The sequence below is a fragment of the Scardinius erythrophthalmus genome (genome assembly GCF_964197995.2).
Source record: "Scardinius erythrophthalmus genome assembly, chromosome: 13".
NCBI lineage: Eukaryota > Metazoa > Chordata > Actinopteri > Cypriniformes > Leuciscidae > Scardinius > Scardinius erythrophthalmus.
In genome coordinates this window covers 36,774,175-36,798,200 of record NC_138233.1, presented here as the reverse complement: position 1 = coordinate 36,798,200, position 24,026 = coordinate 36,774,175, and the positions used below count along the sequence as shown (strand labels likewise).

The window sequence follows — 24,026 nt, the reverse complement described above, 5'->3', positions numbered from 1 at the left end:
GGTAACTAGAGTTTTTCTAAGTGGTTGCTTATCATCCCAGGTCAAAAAAGTCTTTCACTCATCTTACACCTCTCTTCAACATGCGCATGACTTACCCCCGGTTTCACAGACAAGGTTTAAGACTAGTCCCAGACTAAAATGCATGTTTGAGCTGTTTTAACTGAAAGCAACTTGCACATCTTAAAATATGTCAGATCCATTGTTTTGTCTAAAGATACACAAAGGTATGTTTATAAAAGGTACTTAAATGCCCTTATCCTGACTTAATCCAAGCCCTGTCTGTGAAACCAGGCCTTGATGTATCAATCCTGTCTGAAGCATAAATGTGCTAGAGTTAAATGTGTGGGGCTTGTTGAAATCACCAACCCAACATTTCTTCACATATCTTGAGAGGTGAAAAGGCATTTGACACAAACCAGACAATGATTAGAAACAAATAAAAATATCCATCCAACAAATCGAACAAAACTTGAAATCCAATTAACTGTTTTGATCTGTAGACTGTCTCATCTAATCTCTGTGTGAGGTTTGCATGGTACAAATTTTTTTACAAATCAAACAAATGACCATTGTAATTTAAATTAAAATTTTAATTATACACAAATGATTAAAGGGTTGATTCAATTGACCTGGCTTGTAAAAGCGGTAAAACAGAGTGCTTGGCCTTCATTTATATACTGACTGAACCTGCTCTGCATGGGGGTTTCACCTTTTTTTGATGCACCAAGGTTAGTCTTGGCCCACGGCCTCACCCTGTTTTTAGGATTTGTGCCACTTCAGCCATGAACAGTAAGGTGATGACAGGCCTATTAACCCAGCCGAAGGGTCCGGCCATAAATATGAACATGAGCCATAATTATGTAGCTGAAAAGCATACTCTACATATTCTGAAATGATTTAACAATCATGGCCTTTCTTCCACCCATGTGACTGTTTTTGGTAAAGTATTACTGTAGTTGCAAAGCCAAAACAACAGTTTTCTGTCATCTTAATCAAACTGTTTGAATTATGCTGCATGGCAACGAGAAACTGCACCAGCGCAAAGCAGGTGAAAAGTGAATGAACCTCATTATTATTGTAAACTTCACGTAGCGTGCACATGAAAGCTGATCCCGGTGAAAGTGTTGTGTTGCAAAATTATTTATAACTCCTGAAAGAGATTGACCGACTCTTGCTTTTGTTGAAAAATGCCACTTGTTCTTGACAGGTTCTCATTCACATGAGACTTGCTCGTGGAGAACCGAAATGGCTCTTGTTTATTTTTTCTGATATTTCATCCAAAATATAGTGATATATCAGATTCACATTGAGATGTGTCAGGGGCTAATTGTTAGAAATTGAGTTATTGAGCAGTCTGCCCTTGCTGGTCCCCTAAAGGACTAGCAGCAAATACAAATAGCCTCCCTGTAATATTGGCATTCTGCTGAGAAACTCCAGACTTACCCGTGCCATAATATTGTTGTAATAATTGGAGCTCAGGGGCCATCAAATATCATGCCAGTTTGTTCAATTGATTCAGACAAGCCAAGAAAAGAGAGAGAGAGAGAGCAAGAAAAAATATGAAACGCCTAAAAAGTCATCCAAGAATTACCCAGTCAGACAAACTCCTCAGGGCAAAGAACTGAAGAAATGATGTTCTCAAGTTCTCTACCAACCCCTGTGGCAATTTGAGTTGCTGAGCTGGATTGATTCATTATTTTTTTGCTTTGCATTTCATCAGATCGTATCCCTAAACTATTCTTCAAGACACTTGTATCTAAGGTGCATCACAAGTGCTTTAGCTTTTGGAGTGGACCCAAGTCAGGGTTTGGTTAATGTGAAAGCTGTGTTTTGGGATGTTCAACAATTAGTCTAAACGCATTCCTTCCTTCCTTCCTTCCTTCCTTCCTTCCTTCCTTCCTTCCTTCCTTCCTTGCAGAGGTGGTTTGTTATTGTATATTTAATGCTATTGCATGCATTTCCAATTGACTACTGTTTTTAGCATCTTATGCAATACATGAATCAGATGTGAGTGGCGATCTCTGTGTTTGAAGTTTTAGTAGTGAAACCAAAGGGGGAAAAAACATTGAATCTGGCGTCTACTCCTCGTCATTATCTACAGTAGCTAGAGTAGTAAACAACAGCAACCATATGAAAAGAGAATCTGTGGGAAGGGCTGAATCAAACTTCAGACCAAGTGTGAAAATTTGCCAGCTACAAAGAGCAGCAAACAACAGAGCTTTTGTTTTCAAGGCACCCGAATCTGATTTGCTGTTCTTTTGTCATTTGGCAAGTGATAAAATTACATCAATTTGTTTAGAGAGCGTAGTCAATATCCGGTCAATATCTGTCAATTGTCATTGTAATGAATTAATCTTGTTACAACATGTCTGATTAAGAGACCAAGGGCCAGATTTACTAAACAGGGCAAATTACCTGTAGTGTAAGAGCGCAATCCCAAAAAAAAGCACAGATGGGAGTTGAAAGTTCAGTGCGTGATCTACTGACGACACGCACATTAAAGAACACCGACGTAGACGGATCATTTCCATAATGACACAATCTACCAAGAACAGCACAAATTAGCATCTGGTTTAAGACATGCTTTTTTTGGTGGTAAATAATGGTGCAAACACCAGTAAATTGACGAGCGCAAACCTTAGTAAATCATCTTGCGTGATTCATTTAAATTCTCTCCTCCCTTAAATATTGCGTCTGAAAGGGAAACTCCTACAAATGCATATGCAATAAGGTCAGCTGCAAAACTAACCCTGTCCACGCCTTTTTTAGCGCTTATTTTTCACTGGGTGTCTTTAGTAAATCCTGACAGTAGTTTTCTAACACCAAAAGAGGGTTTGCGTTGGCGCAAGCTTTTAGTAAATTTGGTCCCAAGTTATAGTTACTTCAATTATAACGTTGCTTGTTGCATGCTCTCTCCCTGTCTGCCATTGGTTGGCGAATCAGACAGTCCTGCTCCAAACGCATGCCATTGGCTGAAGCAGCGTTGCTATGACAGGATGCTCAAACAAACAGAGCAATGTTTTGATAGCACACAATCAGTTTACACTTTTTGGAAGAGTCAGACTTTGCATGTTTTGACCGTAGTCGTCACTGAAAGCTGGGTTAAAATCCCATATTTTAACTTGAAATGACACACTTCACCTTTAAGCAACACTATTACCCTGTGAAACAGCTGTCCTTTTGTTTAGATTCACCAGCTTGCAGAGCATTTGCACTGTAATGCTGATTGAATTGCTCTGTCTGTATGCTCATTACCATATGGCCAGTCAAAGACCGAGGGACATGTGCATAGCCGAGTAAACAGAGCACAGGTCAGACCAAAAACCAACATTTACCATTTCATTTACAGGCTTCAAATATTAAGCAGTGATGGCAGCATTTTGACAGCATTCCAATAATCTTTAGGCTTCAAATAACACACACACTGAGGGGTTAATGGAGAAGGTCATGGCACCAGCATGCAGTCACACAGAAGAAAGCATGTGGTCGTGAAACGCATGGCACAAAGCCAATACATGAGCACCGCCCCATTATATATTAGCAGCTCGCATTAGCAGTTTTCACAGCACCTCGATCGCAATGATATTTCTTTAGTGCTGCTTTGTTGAAAAGACCAACCACCAGAAATGGTTACCGGTAGCTTACATGCATGGGTTGTTGGTTTGTTATCTTGGTTTGTTGGCCTGACATTTTAAATACTAGTCAGGGTAATATATTTGTTTAGAAATGGAACACTTTAGACAAAATATCTGAGCATGTATTTTATAAAAAAGTTTGTGTATGTATTATCTATGTATCATACTCTTTTAATTCCCTTTATAACTGTTTTAATTTTCCTTGCTTTTATTTTGTGATTATTTTAATTAATTTCGGTGTAAAGCACTTTGAATTACCATAGTGTATGAAATGTGCTATATTAATACACTTGCCTTGCCTTGCCAATGTGTTTTTTGTTGTTGTCTGAGTATCATATTATATATCATCAGAATTTCATGGCTCATATAGTCTGACGCATATAGTGAGAATATGAAGCTCACACTCAAGGATTTTTTTCCAAGGAATTTTATTCAGAGGCTCAAAATATGCAATTTGGTGCAGATTTTAATATTTATATGGCCAAAAATCAAGATAAAATTATGATAGCTTGTAATGTAAATCAAAGAGATCTTTATAACAGTATAGCAGACTTATTACATAAAATGCATATGAATATCAGTCATCGCTCTATATCTGCCAATAATACGTCTTAGTAAGATGATATTTCAATGCTTAGTTTTATGATGAAATCTCTGTAGTTTTAAAACATATAATGCAAGGCAATGCAGTGATGATTGAGAGATGAACAAATAAACCTTCCTCAAAGGCCTGATTTGATACTAAAATTTCAACATGATTTTTCAGAAAAATTATATATGGATAATCAAGTAAACCTATGGTGTTTTAGTCCAGTAAGTGTTCATCTTGAAATATTACTAACACTATATCAAATCATAAAAAATACATCTTTTTATTAGTAGTTATCTTATATTATTTACTATTGCTTGCTAAAAAAAAGTATAAACTATCAATCAGATGACAGAAAAGTTTTGATCATGTCGATTATTTAGAGGCCTCAGAAATTAGCGTATCAAACATGCTACAGTAGGCTTAATAGCTACAGTCCTCCTGCGAATCGCTAAGCCTCGAAACGCCCCCGTCCAGGATGGTGTTCATTCACAGATATCTTTGTAGCGTGCTGTAGCTTAGCACAAGTGTTGATCAGCTTCACCAGCTAAATCATGATGGCTTTGAAGGTCGACAAGCTAGCAGCACCAAACTAGCATTAGCCGTTTACAAGCGAGCAGATAGGATCAGAGCTAGATAAGCTATTTATGCAGAGCTGGTGTGGTATTCAAACCACGACTCGGCGGGAGGGAGAAATGTTTGACAGGCATTTTCTCAGAGAGAATGTCACAGAACACCTGAAGCTACTGTAGTCAAACACCGCAATCAAATTCATTAGCACACACTAGCTTTATTTTCTCCTCAGGGAGTTAAGTATGTATTGGGAAAAACCTTAAACCCTGACGGTATTTACACTGTGCAATGGGATTTTCAATTCTCATGCGTGTGCTCAATATAAAGAGGTATTATAAATTAGGGAACTGAGAAACCATATCATAGATCTTTCCCAAAAACGTAGACAGCTGACTCCTATGAAGGCAATTAAATTTTCGGGAGAATCCTACAGCTATTCAACAGCATTCGTGAAAGACCTGACAACTGTTACACACATAACGCTCTTCATGCAAAGCACGTAATAGAATCTGCACTTGATTCCAGTAGAGTCTGATGTTAGCATGTTTCTAAGAGAATGTAACTAACTCTAACAAGCACAAAACTGTATTTATATGCCGTAAATTACCATGTGCAATATCATTATTTACATGTTGCTGTCAAACTCTTTTTAGTGTTATATTTTAAAGCACGTTGTAGCATTTTTTTATTATATACTTTCGCTGAGCCAGTGGAACGGAATTTCGTTCATACTGTATGTGCACTCTAAATGTACAGTTGAATGACAATAATAATAATAATCTATCTATCTATCTATCTATCTATCTATCTTAGATGGCTGTTTGATCATTTTAAAAGAAAGAAAGAAAGAAAGAAAGAAAGAAAGAAAGAAAGAAAGAAAGAAAGAAAGAAAGAAAGAAAGAAAGAAAGAAAGAAAGAAAGAAAGAAAGAAAGTAGAAGTAGAATACGCATTTTAAGACCATGTTCAGAGTAAAAAAAAAAAAGCCAAATGCTCAGGTTTCATATTAATGTTGTAATTAGTTATTCATTGGTAGTAGTTAGTACTTTTTTATGAAGCTAATATCATTCTCAATCAAATCTCAGTCCTAAATTCACTATCACTTACTGATTAGTAAATCATGTTTCTATATTAGTTAATAGTAGTAGCTGAAGTGCAAATGTAGTACTCCTCATTTGTCCTACGTTGTTCCCTATTAATGACAGTCCATTATTATAAAGTTTTACCAATTAATGTACTTATTAGACAATGTGCAGCACCCTCAAAACATTACACAGCGATAAATGCTACTATTAAACATCTCAAACATTCACTCTCTCACTTAATGCTAAAATATAAAGTTGTTGGATCTGCAACTTGGACTAACTAGGTCTCACAGATCTAATGTAAACAGCGCAGATTCAGAATGGATTGGAGCTGAAATATTATACTAAAATACTTACTGTCAGTGTCTTCACTTCTTTCTCTCTTTAAATTTGTATATAAAATGTAGGATTAACAACTAGGCCGCCCCACAAGATTCAGTGCTGTCTATTTACAATCCATTCCTGCTGTCATTCATAATTTTCCACAAATCCCTTGTGTTTGCTTATTAAATATTTTAGCTAATATGATTATGCTTTCAGTAAGACTGCAGTAAACATTTTAAATTTTAGTGTAAATCCTATCTGGAAAATACCACAGATTTTCCCTCAAATGTAAATAAAATCTGCAGATGACTGTCGGTTCGGGCCAGGCCTCCTGATGGCAGTGTGTCTACAAAGCCTTTGAATGCTGTTTCGGCAGGCAGCTCTCATGTGTACACTGCAGTATTTTAGCATGGTGTATTACTGTAAAGATGACACGTCTCCACAGCTCTCAGGAATGTCAAATGAGTTCCACAGTTTCCCAATGCCTTAGAAAGATTTCCCACTATAACATCAGATACCTCCATAAAACCTTCCATACCAAATCTTCACAAAGCCGTTTCCTGGTTCTAATCCGGCATGAATGATATAGGATTTCACACCAAGTTCAGACTTCACATCCTGGTTGCTCAATTCATCCATCCCGATATCCCTCCCACTCTACATGCGAGCGGCGTTGGTTTCTCTGAATTAGCGTTGCCTCTAAAGCAACACTTTAGAAATCCAAACATCCTGTGACCAATTCCGACAGGCTTTTCATTCACAAGAGGCACATGCAAATAATCACACCTACTCAGCAAAGTTTTTTTTCCTTCTTTTTTCATGTGCTTTTGAGTTTCTCTTTTGTCGAGTCACATGAAGCGAGTGGATTGGGCGCCCACCTCCACTCTCATGGCTCCCAACTTCACACCTCTCATGCCGGTCCTCCTCGCCCACCTTCCTCATTTCAGCCGACACAATGTGGAGAATATTGCCTCCTACATGCGTTAAGACAGCTGGCCTTGGTTCCTTCACTCGCCAAAGCATGATTAATCACTTGACAAGACGAGTAGCAAGAGTTGGCCGGAGAGCCAATATAAGTCTCTCCAGACATATCATTTCTGACCCAAACACACCTGATGATGGACAAACCCTCCCTCATGGTAGAAGACGAATGAGCTGAGCAGGGCTCGAGACTGCCAGGAATAGGGGAAGAAAAAGCAATGCCACAGCCTGAGCGTCAAATCAAATGAAGTAATGGATCGCCAGAGATATCGGCAACAGACTGTAAACAAGAAGCCTGATAGATGAAGAACTGAACTTTAAAAAGACATTTATACACATGTTTGCCTCCAGCTGACCTGATCTGCTCTAGAGGGGGTCGAAACAAAGATCAATAAACACTAGGCAAATAAACACTATAGAGGCAGTAAAACGGCAACAACTTTTATTCCTTTTCACACTAAATTACGAGTACAGGAGCAGATTATCGATTAATCAAGACTTATTTTTGTACAGTTCCGATGTTATGACTTGGAAACAGTTTTACCATGTAGTGCATGATTTATAAACTAACACATTTTGATGTTTGCATCATATAATCAGGTCCAAATCTGTGGCTTTTCTACCATAGTAAACTTGCTCTGTAGCTCACCTGGGAATGCGAAGCACGGGTTCAAGTCGCGTGAAACAAGAGTCATGATAAAAGAGCTCAAATACTTAAAAAACAAGCTAAAATGGCATTGTTGCTTCAGAAAATGATATTAAAATGATATATTCAACATAGTAAAACTTGGGGTGACACTTTATTCCGATGGTCCGATAGACTCTAGTAGACTGTTAGGATAGAGTTAGGTGTTCGGGTTAGTAGAGTAAGTTGACATGTGGTTGTAAAGTTACTTATAGTCAGTAGAATGTCTGTTGAGGGATTATCAAAAATAAAGTGTTAGCAGATATTAAGCAGATCTACTAATACTCTAATGACTGCTAGTTGACGTAGTTGCAAAGCTACTTATAGTTAATAGAATATCTACTGTACACCATCGAAATAAAGTGTTACCAAGTGTGGCCATCATCTGTTTAGGGGGAAAATGAACACTTGTCGCAAAATGTGCAAGAAGCAACGTAATATATTGCAGAACCACATTTTTCCAATGAGCATGGGTTGTGCCTTTGGGTTTGTAACATCTCAGGAATACAGGAGAACTGCTTCATACCGAACTCAACAATCTTTGCAACGTTTGTTAGGACAGCCAATATGCCTACTGCAAGACAGATGATCTTAATGCGCTGACCAGAGGAAGAGAATTCTTCACCCAGTCGCCATTTATACTTTAACACAGAATCCAGTTCTAGAAAAAAAGATACAACAAGATTTAGAGGTCAGCAAAATGTCACCACATGCATGATGGATGCAAAGTTTGGCCAAGAGGCAAAGATTCTTGGCCTTTAACCATCAATGAATATCTTTTTTTAAGAAAAAGCAACCTGAGGAGCACATCACTTAGAGCTCCCTGTCACTCGAAGGTTTTGTTCGCCCTGAAAAAAACGTGTCAGTTTCTTCTAAAAGAAAGATATATATCTTTCCAACATAAGTGAAAAATAAAGGCTATAAACCATGACTTGTTGTGGCTTTTATAGTGCTTATAAGAAACCTGAAGATATTTGCAACTCTTTGTTGATATATTGATATTGATATTTGTTGGGTGTAACTTTGCTTTTCATTTATGCACGGACCGAAAAAACTGACAAACATCCGGTTTCTTTCTCAACTCTTCACTTATGACATAAACAAGAGAATACTTGCCGAGATGGGCATTTAGACGAGTATTTGACATAATTTGGTGTTTATGTGTCCATTCAAGGGCAAGGACACGCGAAAGAGGAATCAGTTCGGTGTTCGATCACTGTCTGAAACGCGTCTCTCTCTCTCTCTGCGTGTGTGCGCTTCGAGTGTGTGTGGCTGTGCGCACAGATAACGTGCGAGTCCCGACTTTCGCCTCTTCTTCCGCGTTTAAAATTGTTTGAATGTGTAAATTGGCAAGACAAAACATGTCCAAATTATAAACTTTCCCTCTATGATGATTAAATTTAGCAGTTAACTGCAAATCCCATGCGTGCCGAACCGTGGGGCAACTGGTCCGTACGGATCACGGATCAACTGCGATCCGTTGCACCCCTACTCATTAACAAAGCAACATGCTAATTTCAAACTCTAGCCTATGGGAATGAACTGTTAGTCAAGTCTCTAGGGCACTTAGGAGGAACACATGTCGGTGTGCCAAATGTAGAGCTACCACAACCAATTGCTCAGTAACCAATCAAATGTTTCATTTCAGTAAGACTGCTGCTACCTAAGAAGGCATCTGCCTAAGTGGGCAGTAGATAACAAGTGAAAGACAAATCGTGGGTTGTGGGACCAGAAAGGGTCATTCACACTGACATAAATGTGCAGCAACGAGGTGATCAGATATGGAGAAATTGATCTGTCGCCAGACGAATACCAAAGGAACGTAAGAATGTCTGCTGGAAAACCTGCAGACCTGCAGTGATTCAATGGCTGTCACTGTGAACAGGCATGACGGTTCTAGTCGTTCCTGTGACTAGTATTTTGTCTTTAGGCAAGATACCCAAGGACTTTTCCCCTATAAAGACGACTATCGGTTGCTATGAATAAAAGCATCTGCAAAATGTCTACTTACATTAAACCGTACTCTTGTTTTGTGTATTATCCAAACTGGTTTGAGACTCAACATGCATATGCAAAGCAAAGCACAAATCATCTTGACTAGCAGGAGCTCTAAAAAAGTTGGTGGCTTGTGTGATCGAAAGAGAGTTTCTTGCGACACGGTCTGTCTCACTTGTTGACAAATCTCTCAATTGTGGAAAACTAGGCCAGGAAGAACCCAAATGTCACAGCATTCAAACGACACTTTGACAGCAGCCATCATACTGAAGATCAATCCCTCAAGCCCAGAGGTCAGGATTGGATAAAGAGACTGTGGTTTTTACTGAGGTTTCTGTGTAATTTATTTCACCCACAAGGCCGAAAGGCATGAGCGCTGGAATCGGCAGGCCCTGGAGGTAAATCAAACTTGCCTGAGGAACACCAGAGACTCCTGGGAATGCTGGAGCGCAATGTTTCTAACAACCTTGATGCTTCTGTTGTCTTTGTTCAAACTTTTGAAAAAACATTTGATTGCACTTGGGAAAAGTTTGCAGATCGCAGACTGAGCGAGAGAACTCCACGACCTCATCGTCTGCTTCTGGGCAGCCAACGCATTAACAGGCCAAACATTTGCAGAATTTCATCTTCGATTTATTTCAGCCTTTGGGCATTTCATTTTTTAAACTTGTCCTATAAATTGATTTCAGAGTATGCCCCCCCCCCCCTTTCCGATTCATTCTCATTTGATTAGAACAACTGTAATTTCTTTCCATGTTTTTCATAATTTAATCGGGTGTCTATCTCTCTGAGCACACAGACTTTGTTTCACAGAAAAATGGCTTCTGAATCTCTCCCCTCATCACTCTTGCTTTTCAGCACGCATGAATAAAACATTTGTCACAATTTTAATCTTATCGCTTCATTTCAAAAATTTGTCAGAATGCACAAAACTTTATAGATAAGTACAGTAATTCTCAGAAACCGTCTCATTTGAGTCCTCGTGAATTGATAGATGGTATATTTTTTGGGGGGGTCATTGTTTGTTTAATACTTTAATTAATACTTTTCTTCAGCATGGATGCATTAAAATTGATCAAAAGTGACAATAAAGACTACATAATTACAAAAAATATAAAAATAAAAGCTGTTCTACAAAAATCCTGACGAAAATGTATCACAAATATGAAGCCGCACAACTGTTTTCAACATTGATAATAATCAAAAATGTTTCTTGAGCAGCAAATCATCATATTAGAATCATGTGACACTGAAGACTGGAGTAATGATGCTGAAAATTCAGCTTTGATCACAGGAACGAAATACAGTTTAAAATACATTCACATAGAAAACGTATTTTAAATTGTAATATTATTTAACAATTTTACAGTTTTTACTTAAAGGAATAGTTAACTTAAAAATGACAATTCTGTCATCAAGTTGTTTCAAACCTGTATGAGTTTCTTTCTCCTGCTGAACACAAAAGAAGATATTTCGAAGAATGTCGGACAGTTTTTGGACCCCATTGACTTCCATAGATTTTTTTTTCCTACTATGGAAGTCAATGGGGTCCATCAACTTGTCTGGTTACCGACATTCTTCAAAATACCTTATTTTGTGTTCAGCAGAAGAAAGAAACTTATACAGGTTTGGAACAACTTGAGGTTGAGTAAATGATGACCGAATTTTTAAGTTAACTATTCCTTTAATATTTAATTATGGTGAGAAGAAGAAAAATCAAGTGATAAGAAGTGATCTTTTAAAGGCGATATTTAAAAACATTTTTGGCACAAAGTACAAAACTACTAACTGAAAATAATAATGTGATGTGGTGCAATGACATCTGCCAGTTACAGTAAGACCGCTAATATCAATTTTGCGTGCGTCTGTGTGTGTGTGTTGGCACAAAACATGGTGTGAAAGTGAAGTGCCATGGGTATATAACTAACATTTATTTTAGTTATATACAGTAGCCTATTCTATATATCAAGAAGCTTTAGGGTTAGGGTTCATATTTGTTGTCCACTAATCTGAATAGGTTATGGCCTTAATACTTTGCACCTGAGGTGGGGAAATACAATTTCTTACTTCAGCAATAACCATTTAAAATACAATTATATATACATAAAACCTGACACATTCAGGCACAAACTGCACCGTTTCCTGAGAAAGACTCTTTACATGAAATGCATCTCGAGCATGAAACATATATTTGCCAGGGGATTTTGCAACAGCTCTTGAGGAATTCATGTTACATTTCATTTCACAGCACAGCTGAACATGCAACATTTTACTCTGAATGCTAAAAAGGTTTCACAGCATCTAATCGGAAACCATTTGCAGTAAGAGACAGCTGTCAGTGATATGGAAAATCTATGCACCAATACCTAATATCATCTGCCGAATAAAGAGCGGAAGACTGAATGGTTAATTTCGGAATTTGATTTGCAATGTGGCAGTGCCAGCCAGTCACAGGAGATCCATGCATGGAAATCGTTTTTCTTGTGCCACGTACACATGATGTTTTTAATTAGACTCCCGTGACAGCGAACAAATGCACACTGTTTGCTGCAGATACACGCTTTATCTATATGCACAACCATACTGATGATGTGCATTGAAATGTAAATCGTCCAGTGTGGATTTGAGTCAGAAAGAACCGCAAATGTAATGGAAAGCAATCAAACATTCATGTTGCCTTGAGCTATGAGCTCTGGAAAAAGACAAACACTTCTAAAACAGCCGTAATGTACTGCTTTAAAATCATATCTATAGACCGCAAAATAATAATAATAAAACCAAACTGAAAGCCAAGTGCTGGTGATTTATTCCATATTTTTCATAGCTCCGGTATTATTTCGAATCTTTTCTAAATCACATTTGGCAACTGCTCCGCCGGCTTACCAAGATAAAGGGCAAAGGTCCATGGACTTTAAAAGAGAGGTGGCCATTGTTAATATTTAATGCATCTGGAAACAGTAATTAAGTTTTCCCCACAAGAAAAGGAATTTGACATGCTCTGGAGAGCCAGTGAGTAATTATATTTGTAAAGAGCAGTGATATAAGATACTCCCCCTTGACTAGGAGTCATTACACGCCATTAAAGGGTCCCAGCAAGCCCGGCCTTATCCACACTTGCGCACACACACACACACACACACACACACACACACCAGTCGATGCCCAACGAGACAGGATTTCTATAAACAAATTGTCTCTGAGCAAACTCTGTGTCTGATCAAATCTGAGTGCCACAATATTCACATATCCCATCAGTCACAAAGAGCCAGACGCAGCATCTGCAGGAAAGACTCGCCGGTCATCTGGCATTGGTAATTAAATATTAAACCTGTAATGAGTTCTCAGCCATCTACATGGTGTGGAGTTCACATGCGAAAGTCTCCAAATAGGGCCCCTGGAGAGACAGGGTCCACACTTAGTAGCAATAATTATCACATCCACAGGACAGGTGGAAACGCTGCAGTGCGATGATAAAACTCCAGCGAGACTTATTAAACAGTGCTCGAGAATAAAGACTGTACAGTGAGCTGATCGCTGTTAGTGTGTTGCAAATTTCCAGACTGTATTCGCACGCATCTCCAGTGCTATTTTCATTCTAGACTGCTTTTATGCGATCCTCAAATAAAGCACATGCATGCATGAATACATGAATTTTACATCAAACTCCTGTAACCTACATACAGCCATGTTCACATTCACAAGTCAGAATAGCCACAAGCTAAATGAGGAATAATTCTCTCTTCTTACCTTTAAGGTGCATAATTAAATGCAGTCTCTTTTTTCATATTAATATCCTATTATTTATTTATTTTTCTTCCCTGGAATTGTTCGGTCTGCTCTGAATTTCAATTACATCTGCAGCAGCCATCACTATGCAAATGAGGGGTGTCCTGTGTTTTAATAAAGGGAAAATGCTAAGTTCATAGTGCTGCCATCATTCCTTCCACAACCTCTAGAGATTGTACCATTAGCAAAACATCATTTGTAAAATATATGCCGAATGCAACCTGCGAGTACACAACCACTGTGAGTAATTGTTTTATTTCACACCGGGGTGTGAAATACTGTACCATCTTGCTTTAGTAGGAAATACTTCTTAGCAAACTTTTAGTCATAATGGGGTCGAGTTGTGTTGTTCCGGGTTTCTTCCGGTTTTCAGTGAAGGATCCAGCGTGTTGTAGACAGCAAAGAATCGTAAATACGGAGAGAACGCAGCGATGGGAAATCTGAAAAACCTCTGTGTTTGAAGTCAACATGTCAAACTGGATGAGCAGGCCCGGAGTGGGTAATCGGGAGAATCGGGAGTATTCCCGGTGGGCCGCTTCACTTTTGGGCCGGTCGAGGAATTTTTTTTTATTATTTTTTTTACATTTCAATGTCACATTAGTTACATTAGGATACACACGTTCCGCATTCTGCCACCACAGCGCGCAACTCAGCATGGGTTGTACCATGTGAGGGAGTTCTCCCCTCCCCTCCTATAGAAATGGTTGGGTCCATAGCCCGTCTTTTCAAAACGTTTTCTCAGGGAGGCTACCGCGGCTCCGCCGGCGCCTACTGATAGCTGGGCCGGCCGTAACGGTACGCGTCAGGGAGGATGGATGGGAGGAAGAGGCCAGGAGGTAAGCTATGGAAGCTTTGTTTCCGCCACAGAATAAAACATTTTAAAAGATAATTGCGACTTTTTATCTCGAGTTTACATCTGGCAATTCTGACTTTTTTTCTCAGAATTGCGAGATATAAAGTCAGAATTGCCTGAAATAAAGTCGCAATTGCGTGTGAAAAAGTCAGAATTGTGAGATATTAAGTCAGAATTGCCTGAAATAAAGTTGCAATTGCGTGTTATAAAGAATTGTGAGATATAGAGTCAGAATTGCGTGATATAAAGTCGCAATTGCTTCTTATAAAGTCAGAATTGCAAGATGTAAAATCAGAACTGCCTGAAATAAAGTCGCAATTGCTTATAAAGTCAGAACTGCAAGATATAGAGTCAGAATTGTGTGATATAAAGTCATAAAACGTGTTATAAAGTCACAATTGCGAAATATAAAGTCAGAATTGTGTGATATAAAGTCGCAATTGCTTATAAAGTCAGAACTGCCAGATATAGAGTCAGAATTGTGTGATATAAAATCATAAAACGTGTTATAAAGTCAGAATTGCAAATTATAAAGTCAGAATTGTGTGAAATAAAGTCGCAATTGCTTATAAAGTCAGAACTGCAAGATATAAAGTCAGAATTGTGTGATATAAAGTAGCAATTGCGTGTTATAAAGTCAGAATTGCGAAATATAAAGTCAGAATTGCGAAATATAACGTCAGAATTGTGTGAAAAAGTTGCAATTGCTTCTTATGCTTCTTATAAAGTCTAAGTCAGGGGTCGGCAAGTAACTTTGGCCGCGGGCCAATATTTTTTTTAGCCAGTAGATGGCGGGCCAGCTACACAGAGTAGGCCTATGGATACAAATTAAATACTCTTATATAGGCCTATAATTGCGGAATATGATGGGTCCGTCACCGTCCGTGGATCATTCATTCAATCGTTTTTTTTTTTTTTCAAATTAAAACCAAAAATAAAAAGATGAAAAACGACTTGTTTTTCCATTATTTATTTCCTAAACTGAAATGAAAAAAAAAAAAAAATAAGGACGTGTTTTCTGATTTTCTGATTGTGCTCAGATCAAAAATAGAAAAAATGAATTACTGGATTAGACAAATTTAAATTTTGATTTTTAAGTTTTAATTTAACACCTTATGCATATATCAAGGAAACCATTTTAAACAGATCAAGTAGGCTACTATTGTGGTAACATATTACAGCCATTTTAATAAAGGTGTGAATAGCAATCATGCCTCATTCCGTACAGTCCGACTTTTGAACTTTATTCCTTTTTTATTATTATTATTTATTCGGGGACACACACATACACACCTAAGGTTTAAGGAGGTCTGCGTGGGACTGTTTTTTTTCGTCCCGCTCCCACAAGGTTCTATTCAGCAACCGCTTAAAATACACTCGGTGTTCACCCGCTTTATTTCCCGACCTGACGGGTCCACAAAATTTAGATCTCGTTTCCATAATCTCACATTCAAATGTCTCTAATGGAAAGAAGGAGATTGGAGTAGCCTATAATAATTATAAATGCTATACAAAAATTGTGTTCGTGTCAGTATAAATATTAGGCTATTTTAACATTGTACTGTCAGCAGAGAAAAAAAATGTCACAGAAAAAAAATATGAAATGTAAATAACATGAATTAAATAGGACAAAGCCTATCACTCAAGTTTCTAAGCAACATAAACGAAAATCATATTGCCCTACTGACGAAATGAAGTAGGCTATTTTCTGTCGAACTATTTCAAACATCCTTGCAAAAAAAGAATGTTGTTGACTGACAATGGTTTCAGTACCAAACAGCTCCTCAGAGCTAGGTGTACAGGCGGTCAGAATTAAGTGCGGATACGCTGTCAAAAGATGTCGGGAGTTGGCTATTGTCAGTCAGACCGCACGCTCCGTCCAAAGTACACCAGAGTTCTGACCGCTACCGTCTTTTGACGCGCGAATGGACACAAAGTGGTCAAGCGTATAACTAGACGCGGCAGGCGCGAATTTGACGCGCTATTCACGTCCGTTGTGAACGCACAGTTATACTTTAAAACGTAATCCCGCGCCGCATTATTCCCTATGGGCGTTTCACACAGTATGCGGCGGTGAAATCGCCGCGCGACTACGGCTTTTCTCAAGTAGTGGAAGAGTTTTGTACAGCATTTAGGACTGCCAAAATAATCCGGCGGGCCAGAAAATATTGCTGACGGGCCAGTTTTGGCCCGCGGGCCGCCAGTTGCCGTTCCCTGGTCTAAGTGAATTATTTTTTAACCTTTACATTATTTGTTAACCCATGGTATTAATACTAACTACACAATAGTACGAGCTGAACTGTTGCTTCATTTATCCAATTTTAAAAAAGTGCTAATTTGGAATTCCACCATGGAAAAAGTGGGCCGGTCTTGGGCCTGAAACTCCCGGGCTGAAAAGTGGCCCCACTCCGGCCCTGTGGATGAGCACGAACAGTGTTTCAGGCAAAACGGAGGGATAAACTGAAAGAAACTGCCGAAGCGAAACACCGTCATATAAAACTGGTTGCAAGAGTGTTCAGTTTTTACCATAATCCTGTTTAAAGCATAGACATGGTACAATACAATTTTCAGTAGTAAAACTACACTGTTAGAAAAATCTGTAGAAATTACAGTATTATTGGCAGCTATTTGCCAGTAACTTACTGTAGATTAAACTGATGTTATTTACTGGCAACAATTTGTTCAAAGTTAAATGAACATTAAACATTAACAAGTCTTTATCTTTACAGAATAAAACTAAAATAACAGCCTCATGCAAAGCATTCTGGGAACCAAAATCTGAAGGAAAAAAAAAAACAGAAAAAGGTTGATGAAGATTTCTGGTTCCCAGAATGCTTTGCATTAGATTGTTATTTTATAGTTTTATTCTGTAAAGACAAAGAATTGTTAATGTTTAATATTCATTTAACTTTGAACAAACTGTTGCCAGTAAATAACATAATTTTAAATCTACAGTAAGTTACTGGCAAATAGCTGCATAACTACAGCAAATTTTTTACAGTGTACTCTTACAATAACTGTTCTGTTAATAACCCTCTGTCGATCTGACGGTCTGTGGGCGGGGATGCAAAAATATGGAAGTATAATCTGTAGTTTTCCTCAAAGCCCTGGAGCGTTTTGTCCTCTGGTGGTCGTTTGCTGAATTTCTCAATCCAGGAAACATGAGGAATGAGTAAACATTGTTCATTTACATACAGTGTACTACCCACATTGTAACAATACAAAGTGGGTTGAAAATCGGCAAAGTTACACTTTAACAGATGTGGTCTCCAAAAAGTTGTAGGTTCAAATCCAGCAAGGAGTCAGCCATGAACTATACAAAGTGTGCTTTTGATCAAGACATTTGACTTCAGGTTACTCCAGAAGGATTGCTGCTTTAATATGTGCATATAAATAAAAGCAACTGTTAAACAAGAACTTCAGTATAACAAAGACTCTTCTTTTTGGGATGTATATGGGATGTGCTTTAAAAAATTCACTCTTCATTGTGCTTATGTGTCAAATATAAAAGCATAACTGGATGACTGGACATTTTTCTGCACAGATTTTAACAAGTAATAATAATAATAATTCATTACATTTTCTCAATCAACACAACACTGTGCAAGCCAAACAAAAAGCCGACTGAACTTTGGCAAGAGTTTATACCGCTGATTCATTAATTCAACAGAATCTCTTGCTTCAGTGTTTTGCATTTACTGATACAGCAAGCAGCATTTAGCATATTATTCAAGTAAACGTAAAAATAGTAGTTTTAATAATTAAACCCAGACATTAGCAAACATATGCTAAAAATGTAGTTCTCTATACTATTTTTCCAATATGGCTGCTCCTGGAAAGTTATATAACAACGAAAAATGCTTACCTAGGACGCCGACTCGAAAGTTGAGCGTAATAACGATGACGTTCCCGTAACTGGCCAGCACGCTTCCGTCAATCATGTTCCCGGTGCCCTCCATGTACGATCCGCCGTGAATGTACACCATCACAGGTTTGGCTCCAGTATCTCGTATGTCTGCAAGAGTGGCCACCATTAAACTCTCACTCCCCCACTGGCCCGATTCAACACAGCAATGCGTCTCACAGTCCTCCCAGATACCAGCCACCAGCTCGATTACAGTCTGAGATGCATCTCATATCAGCCGAGTCATTTGTCTCTCGTAATGAACAGTATGCGCAAAACAGATATGAACAGATGAAGCCATATGGAAGGTCAAAACCTAACTGGCTATTGCAGGCGGCTCTAACACGCTTTAGTGGCCTAAATGATGAGCTCATCGCAAATTTAATGGCCTTGTTAGACTTCACTGCTGTGGCACACAGACACCGATGGGTTTAAAACGGGCAGGGGTATTTTAGTTCAGCCAAAAATTAAAATGATTGTTCTGAGTAATATTTTGCTTCCGTGAAATGCATAATCATCTTAAGCAAAAGTGAATGTTGTTTTACACTGCCAAGCTCCAAAAGCACCACAAAAGGAGTCCGTACATACATACTGTCAGCACTATATTCCAAGTGCTCTGAGGCGAGAACCAAATTTATGTCATTATTCACTGAAACTCATCTGAAATCCACTGAAATTCAGGTCAAATTTGGTGCAATTGGACGCCACGACAGGTTTGGCATCATTGACACCAAATGCTATTGGTTCTCTTATTACGTGACCTCTAAAGTTTCTTACAATTTAAAACTAAATTAACATGACTGTATGACTTCAGAAGACATAGAATATAGTGTACAAGTTGTATGAGTTAATTTTTGAAGCTTGACAGTACACTGTAAAAAATAGTCGTAATTTTAACAGTAAAAATGTAATGGAAAAAAATATGTTCATTGGTTAACAGTATATACCCTAAATACGGTAAAAAAACCTGTAATAGATCTCAAAAAAAAAATAATGCCTGTAGCATTTACCATACATTACCGTAAAAAAACACCAAAAACAAAAACAGTAGCAATATTTTTTTGACCGAGAAATTATGGTAGAAATATTTTAGGTTTTATGACATTTAACTAAAGTTTATGGTAAAAAAAAACTGGCAGCTGTGTTTGCAAGTGTTTTACCGCGAAAATATTTTAGTACTATAGTAGGTTGTATGGCATTAAACTACAAAAGAATGGTATTACAAACCAATTTGGTTATTGAGAATTAACAGAGGTTTAGATGTTGATGTTTTATTGAAAATAATAAAGTTTGATGTATATATCAACATTCACTTTTGTTATATGGGAAACTCAGACAATCTATTGCAACATCTCCTTTTGTGTTTCCTGAAAGACTAATACAGGTTTAGAAGTACACGAGGAAGAATAAAAGCCAAACTATTCCTTTAAAAGAAATCCCAATGTTTCTTATTTCTTTCATATTTTTTTATAGACATTTAACAATCAATCATTATCAGTTCATATTTTTTTTAATGACATAATATAAAAGAGAACACAAGCAGAGAAAATGGTCTCTCTACAGAGATGAAAGAGACACAAGCCCTGCTGGGCTCAAAATGCTGTATTGTATTGAAGGTTGCCATGGATACGGCAGATCAAAATTCAGAATCTTTGAGAAAGCCTAATCGCTAACACCACTCCAGTGCATTTGCCCCCGTTCGCATTCAAGCCCTCCTATTAAATATGCGCTTATTTGCATGTATGTGGTCACAGCAAATTACCGACTTGCTTTTTTGTGCAAAAAAACAATGTTATTTGCAATAACTGTGCCACTGTCTGCTTAACGTCTCCTTTACACGTTAAGAACGCATTCACACGTTGCGCGCCTGATCTGATGGAACAAGCGAGAACTGATTTGTATAGAATTTTTCCATTTCAGATCCGCCAGCTGAAACATTTATGGTTACGTTTAAAGATTTATCTGGTATCTGATAGAAGTATGATAAGACACTGCTTTGAAATGACAATTCTCTGTTGACACTTATCGTACGGAAGAAAGACAATGTATGGAGTGTGAAAAAGAGGGCGAGAGAGAGAGAGAGAGAGAGAGAGAGAGAGAGAGAGAGAGAGAGAGAGAGAGAGAGAGAGAGAGAGAGAGAGAGAGAGAGAGAGAGAGAATGCACAAGATTTCCTGCACAAGGGATGCACAGGATGAGATATAGAATGAACAGATCAATTAGAAAAACAATACAAAGATAAGTCATGTCAATGTTATCAGTAACCTCTTTTGTTGATTCACATCATGTTGGTATAAAACATAATACTCTGCTAACTGATCTCTTCTCAAGCAAATATTCATATATAATGTTAAAATCAAAATCAAGCTAGTCCTTCAAAAGTCACATCCTGAGGAAAAAGAGGAGACATATTGATTAAAATGCATCATAAAGACATTTCACAAAAACATCATTTGAATGAACAGGACATAAATGACCTTAAACATGAGGGAATAAAACTATAGGACATTAAACTGAAATGTCAACTTCATGAATGCACAATAATGGTTGATATGTTCTTTGACATGAAAACATGACTCATTTGCTATGACACACACACACACACACACACACACACAAACCAATGCGTATGTTTCATCTTTGCATGCACCCTATTCCTTTATATAACCACCATCAATCAACTCCAAATGAACTAAGGAAGGCGAAGACCCCTGCTTCCTTAAAAATGAAACAACACTTAACACCCCTGAGATGAACGACCTTCTTCACAAAGTCTTCAGCATCTCCATCAGAGTTGTGATTAGGGTGTTAAAACATGGGGGATGTCAGAGCTGTAGAGCTCAGGAGGAGGAGGACGCATCAAGCTATCTGTGAACCTCTCAAAATTCTCCACGGGCCACCTCTCAACGGCCTGTCACTCTAGAGGAACTGGACAGCGTGAGCACTGATAAGTGGCCTGGACTCGCACTGACGCTGTAAAACATGGAAACTGTCAAACATTCTCATTGTGAGCATTGTATGAGCTCCCGAGCCGAGGTTTCGACTTTAGACCCCACCGCTGACCTCATCACGGATAACACAAATGTTGGAGATCGACATTTCCAGGTCAAACTGAATATTTCTGAAGCTATTATGGATCGGACTCTGCAGGAAAATACATAATACATGCACATGCAGCCTTTATACACTGTCTACAGCAACCTACAGTAGTTTCAACTATTTATAGATATGTGTGCGTATAACTCTAAATATATACACTAGAGCGTGACCTGCTGTGATGTTACAATCATGTTGCATTGTGGTCTATGGATCTGCCTGAAGTGTCCATGTTGAGTAGACTCGTCCGAATAGACTTCCCTCATCCATGCACTTGACAAAGTTGAACGCACTTCAAAATGGCGGCAGGGATTCCCCTTAAGGGAAGAGTTAAACACAGCCATAGACACACTACATCCTGAATGCTGGCAATGTCATGTGACCTACGACATCAGACACGCGGCTTCACTGGCAGAATGTCATTCGGGTACTATTTCATAAATACAGCATACTACTTATTTTACAGAGTGTTTTCCGCATATTGTAAGAGAGTAGGCATAATGGGATGTAGGGGTACGGCATTACTGTGGTACTAGCACCACTTTTAATTGATTTTTTTTTTATTACAAGTTATAATGACACACATAGGCCTAAGTGAAATGCAAAAGGTGTGTATGTGGCAATTTGTAGACTTAGACTTCAATGGCTCAACCTTAATCCAGATGGGGACAAGTGACCTTTGAGGAAGGTGAGTTCTTGAGGCTGGGCTCTGGTGTATGTGCATTATATATAATGGTACTAACACAGAGACAGGGGGTTTGATGTGCTCTTTGAAGCCCACCCCAAGCAGTGAATGAGGAGGAGGGGGAGAGAGAGGGGGAGAGATGGGAGGGGGCAGTTTCTTCTTAAACCCAATGCTCCAACATGCAGACTCCACATCAGATACTAACCAGTAGCACTACTGCATACACTCACACCCCTCAAGATGAAAAACTCAAATTTGAGACAATTTCCTGAGACTGATGCAAAGCAAAATGGACTTTACAAACGTGAGTGCTTTTGTCCATGCAAAACCCGTGTGGGTCCCTCCATCAGTGGAGGCCTGTTCTCACCAATACAAATGTTCGGCACAAAAAGGCACTCTGATTTTCACAAGCAATTTGTCTGGTTTGACCAAACACAGCAGACAGACTGAATGCAAAGGGAATTTCACTCTCTGACAGTAGGTGGCGCTTATTCATTATCCATTTCAGTCGTATCCAACTCTTGGTGATTCAATGGGTCATCTCTTGTCATACGAGAGACTGTCCATGAATTTTCATGCCTATATATATATTTTTTTCTTTCTGGGGTAAGTTCTTTACCCAACGCTCCCTGTTACCTATCTTAAGACTCACACACACCTATGGACAAGTTAGCATCTCCAGTTCACCTATACTGCATGTTTTTTGATTATGGGGGAAACAGGAGCACCCGGAGGAAACTCATGCAGACATAAAGCCACTGAGCCATAACAGCACTACACGACTTCTGACGCTTGTCAGAGACAATATAAGAAGTGAAACAGTATTTACACATGTTCAGTTTACTGTATTCATTATGACAGTGGTCGGCAACCTTGACACACGGAGGGATAATCACATAAAATCACATTGTAATTTTTTTTTATTATTATTATTTATTTGTGAGTTTTATACATTTTTGTGAAACTATTTACATTTTTTTTTCGATCTTAATCTATTTATTTGTGAATTTGATAATTTGTTGGTGAATCTCTTTACATTTATTTGTGAATCTCAATCACAATCAATCAATCAATCAATAAATCAACCAACCAACCAATCAACCAATCAACCAATCAATCAATTAATTATTTTGGATAATTCAACCATTCTAACTCCATAAAGTGAATATTCCTCCCCAAAGTTGGCACACGTGCCATAGGTTGCCGATCTCTGCACTCTGGTGTTTATCAAACAATACCAAATACAGAAGTACAGAGACAACAGAGCCGATTCTGGATTCTTCCTCTGCTATTCACTGTTGTTTTAGGTAACACTCATGTCTTTGCCACAAACTGTGCAGGGCAAGTTATACATCAAAGATTAAGACTGCGGATAGAAGTTATTTCAACGTACTAGCCAACAACGCAACATATGCACTATGTCTGCAGTCTGTTCCTTCAACTACTGGCACAACATTATACAAACAGGCATACATCCAGTTTGGCCCATTGTTTATTTAACCCATCCTGTGTGACAGTGGGTACTGAACTCTGTGAAATCCATCCCAACACCCCAGCAGGTGGAGCTGGCCTGGCCACTGGCACCATCAGAAGATGGCTGGTGTCTAGAGGAGTTAAGTGCTCTTTTGCCCAATTAGAGCACATGGATAAGCGAGCCAATGCAATGGCAATGTGCATCTATTTGTCAGCGGTGGGAAGTCTATGACAGCAGACACATGAGACAAGGTATATCTTCCTGTGGGCCAAGGACAATTTATTACTACTGCCATGCCTTGCATTAATAATTAGTTCCATGTGCCTACATATACACCTACAAAATGTACAATAACAGTGAAAACC

At 38.4% G+C, this 24,026-nt stretch overlaps 1 protein-coding gene across 2 annotated transcripts in view; it reads right to left on the bottom strand.

The window, feature by feature from the left end:
- The window catches only part of nlgn3a (neuroligin 3a), a 241,725-nt gene that overhangs the window by 129,535 nt on the left and 88,164 nt on the right, over window positions 1–24,026 (bottom strand). For both annotated transcript variants that reach the window (XM_081383280.1, XM_081383279.1), the window contains one exon: window positions 18,370–18,519. In XM_081383280.1, coding sequence (XP_081239406.1) covers window positions 18,370–18,519 — 150 coding nt within the window. The remainder of the gene's footprint in view (window positions 1–18,369; window positions 18,520–24,026) is intronic.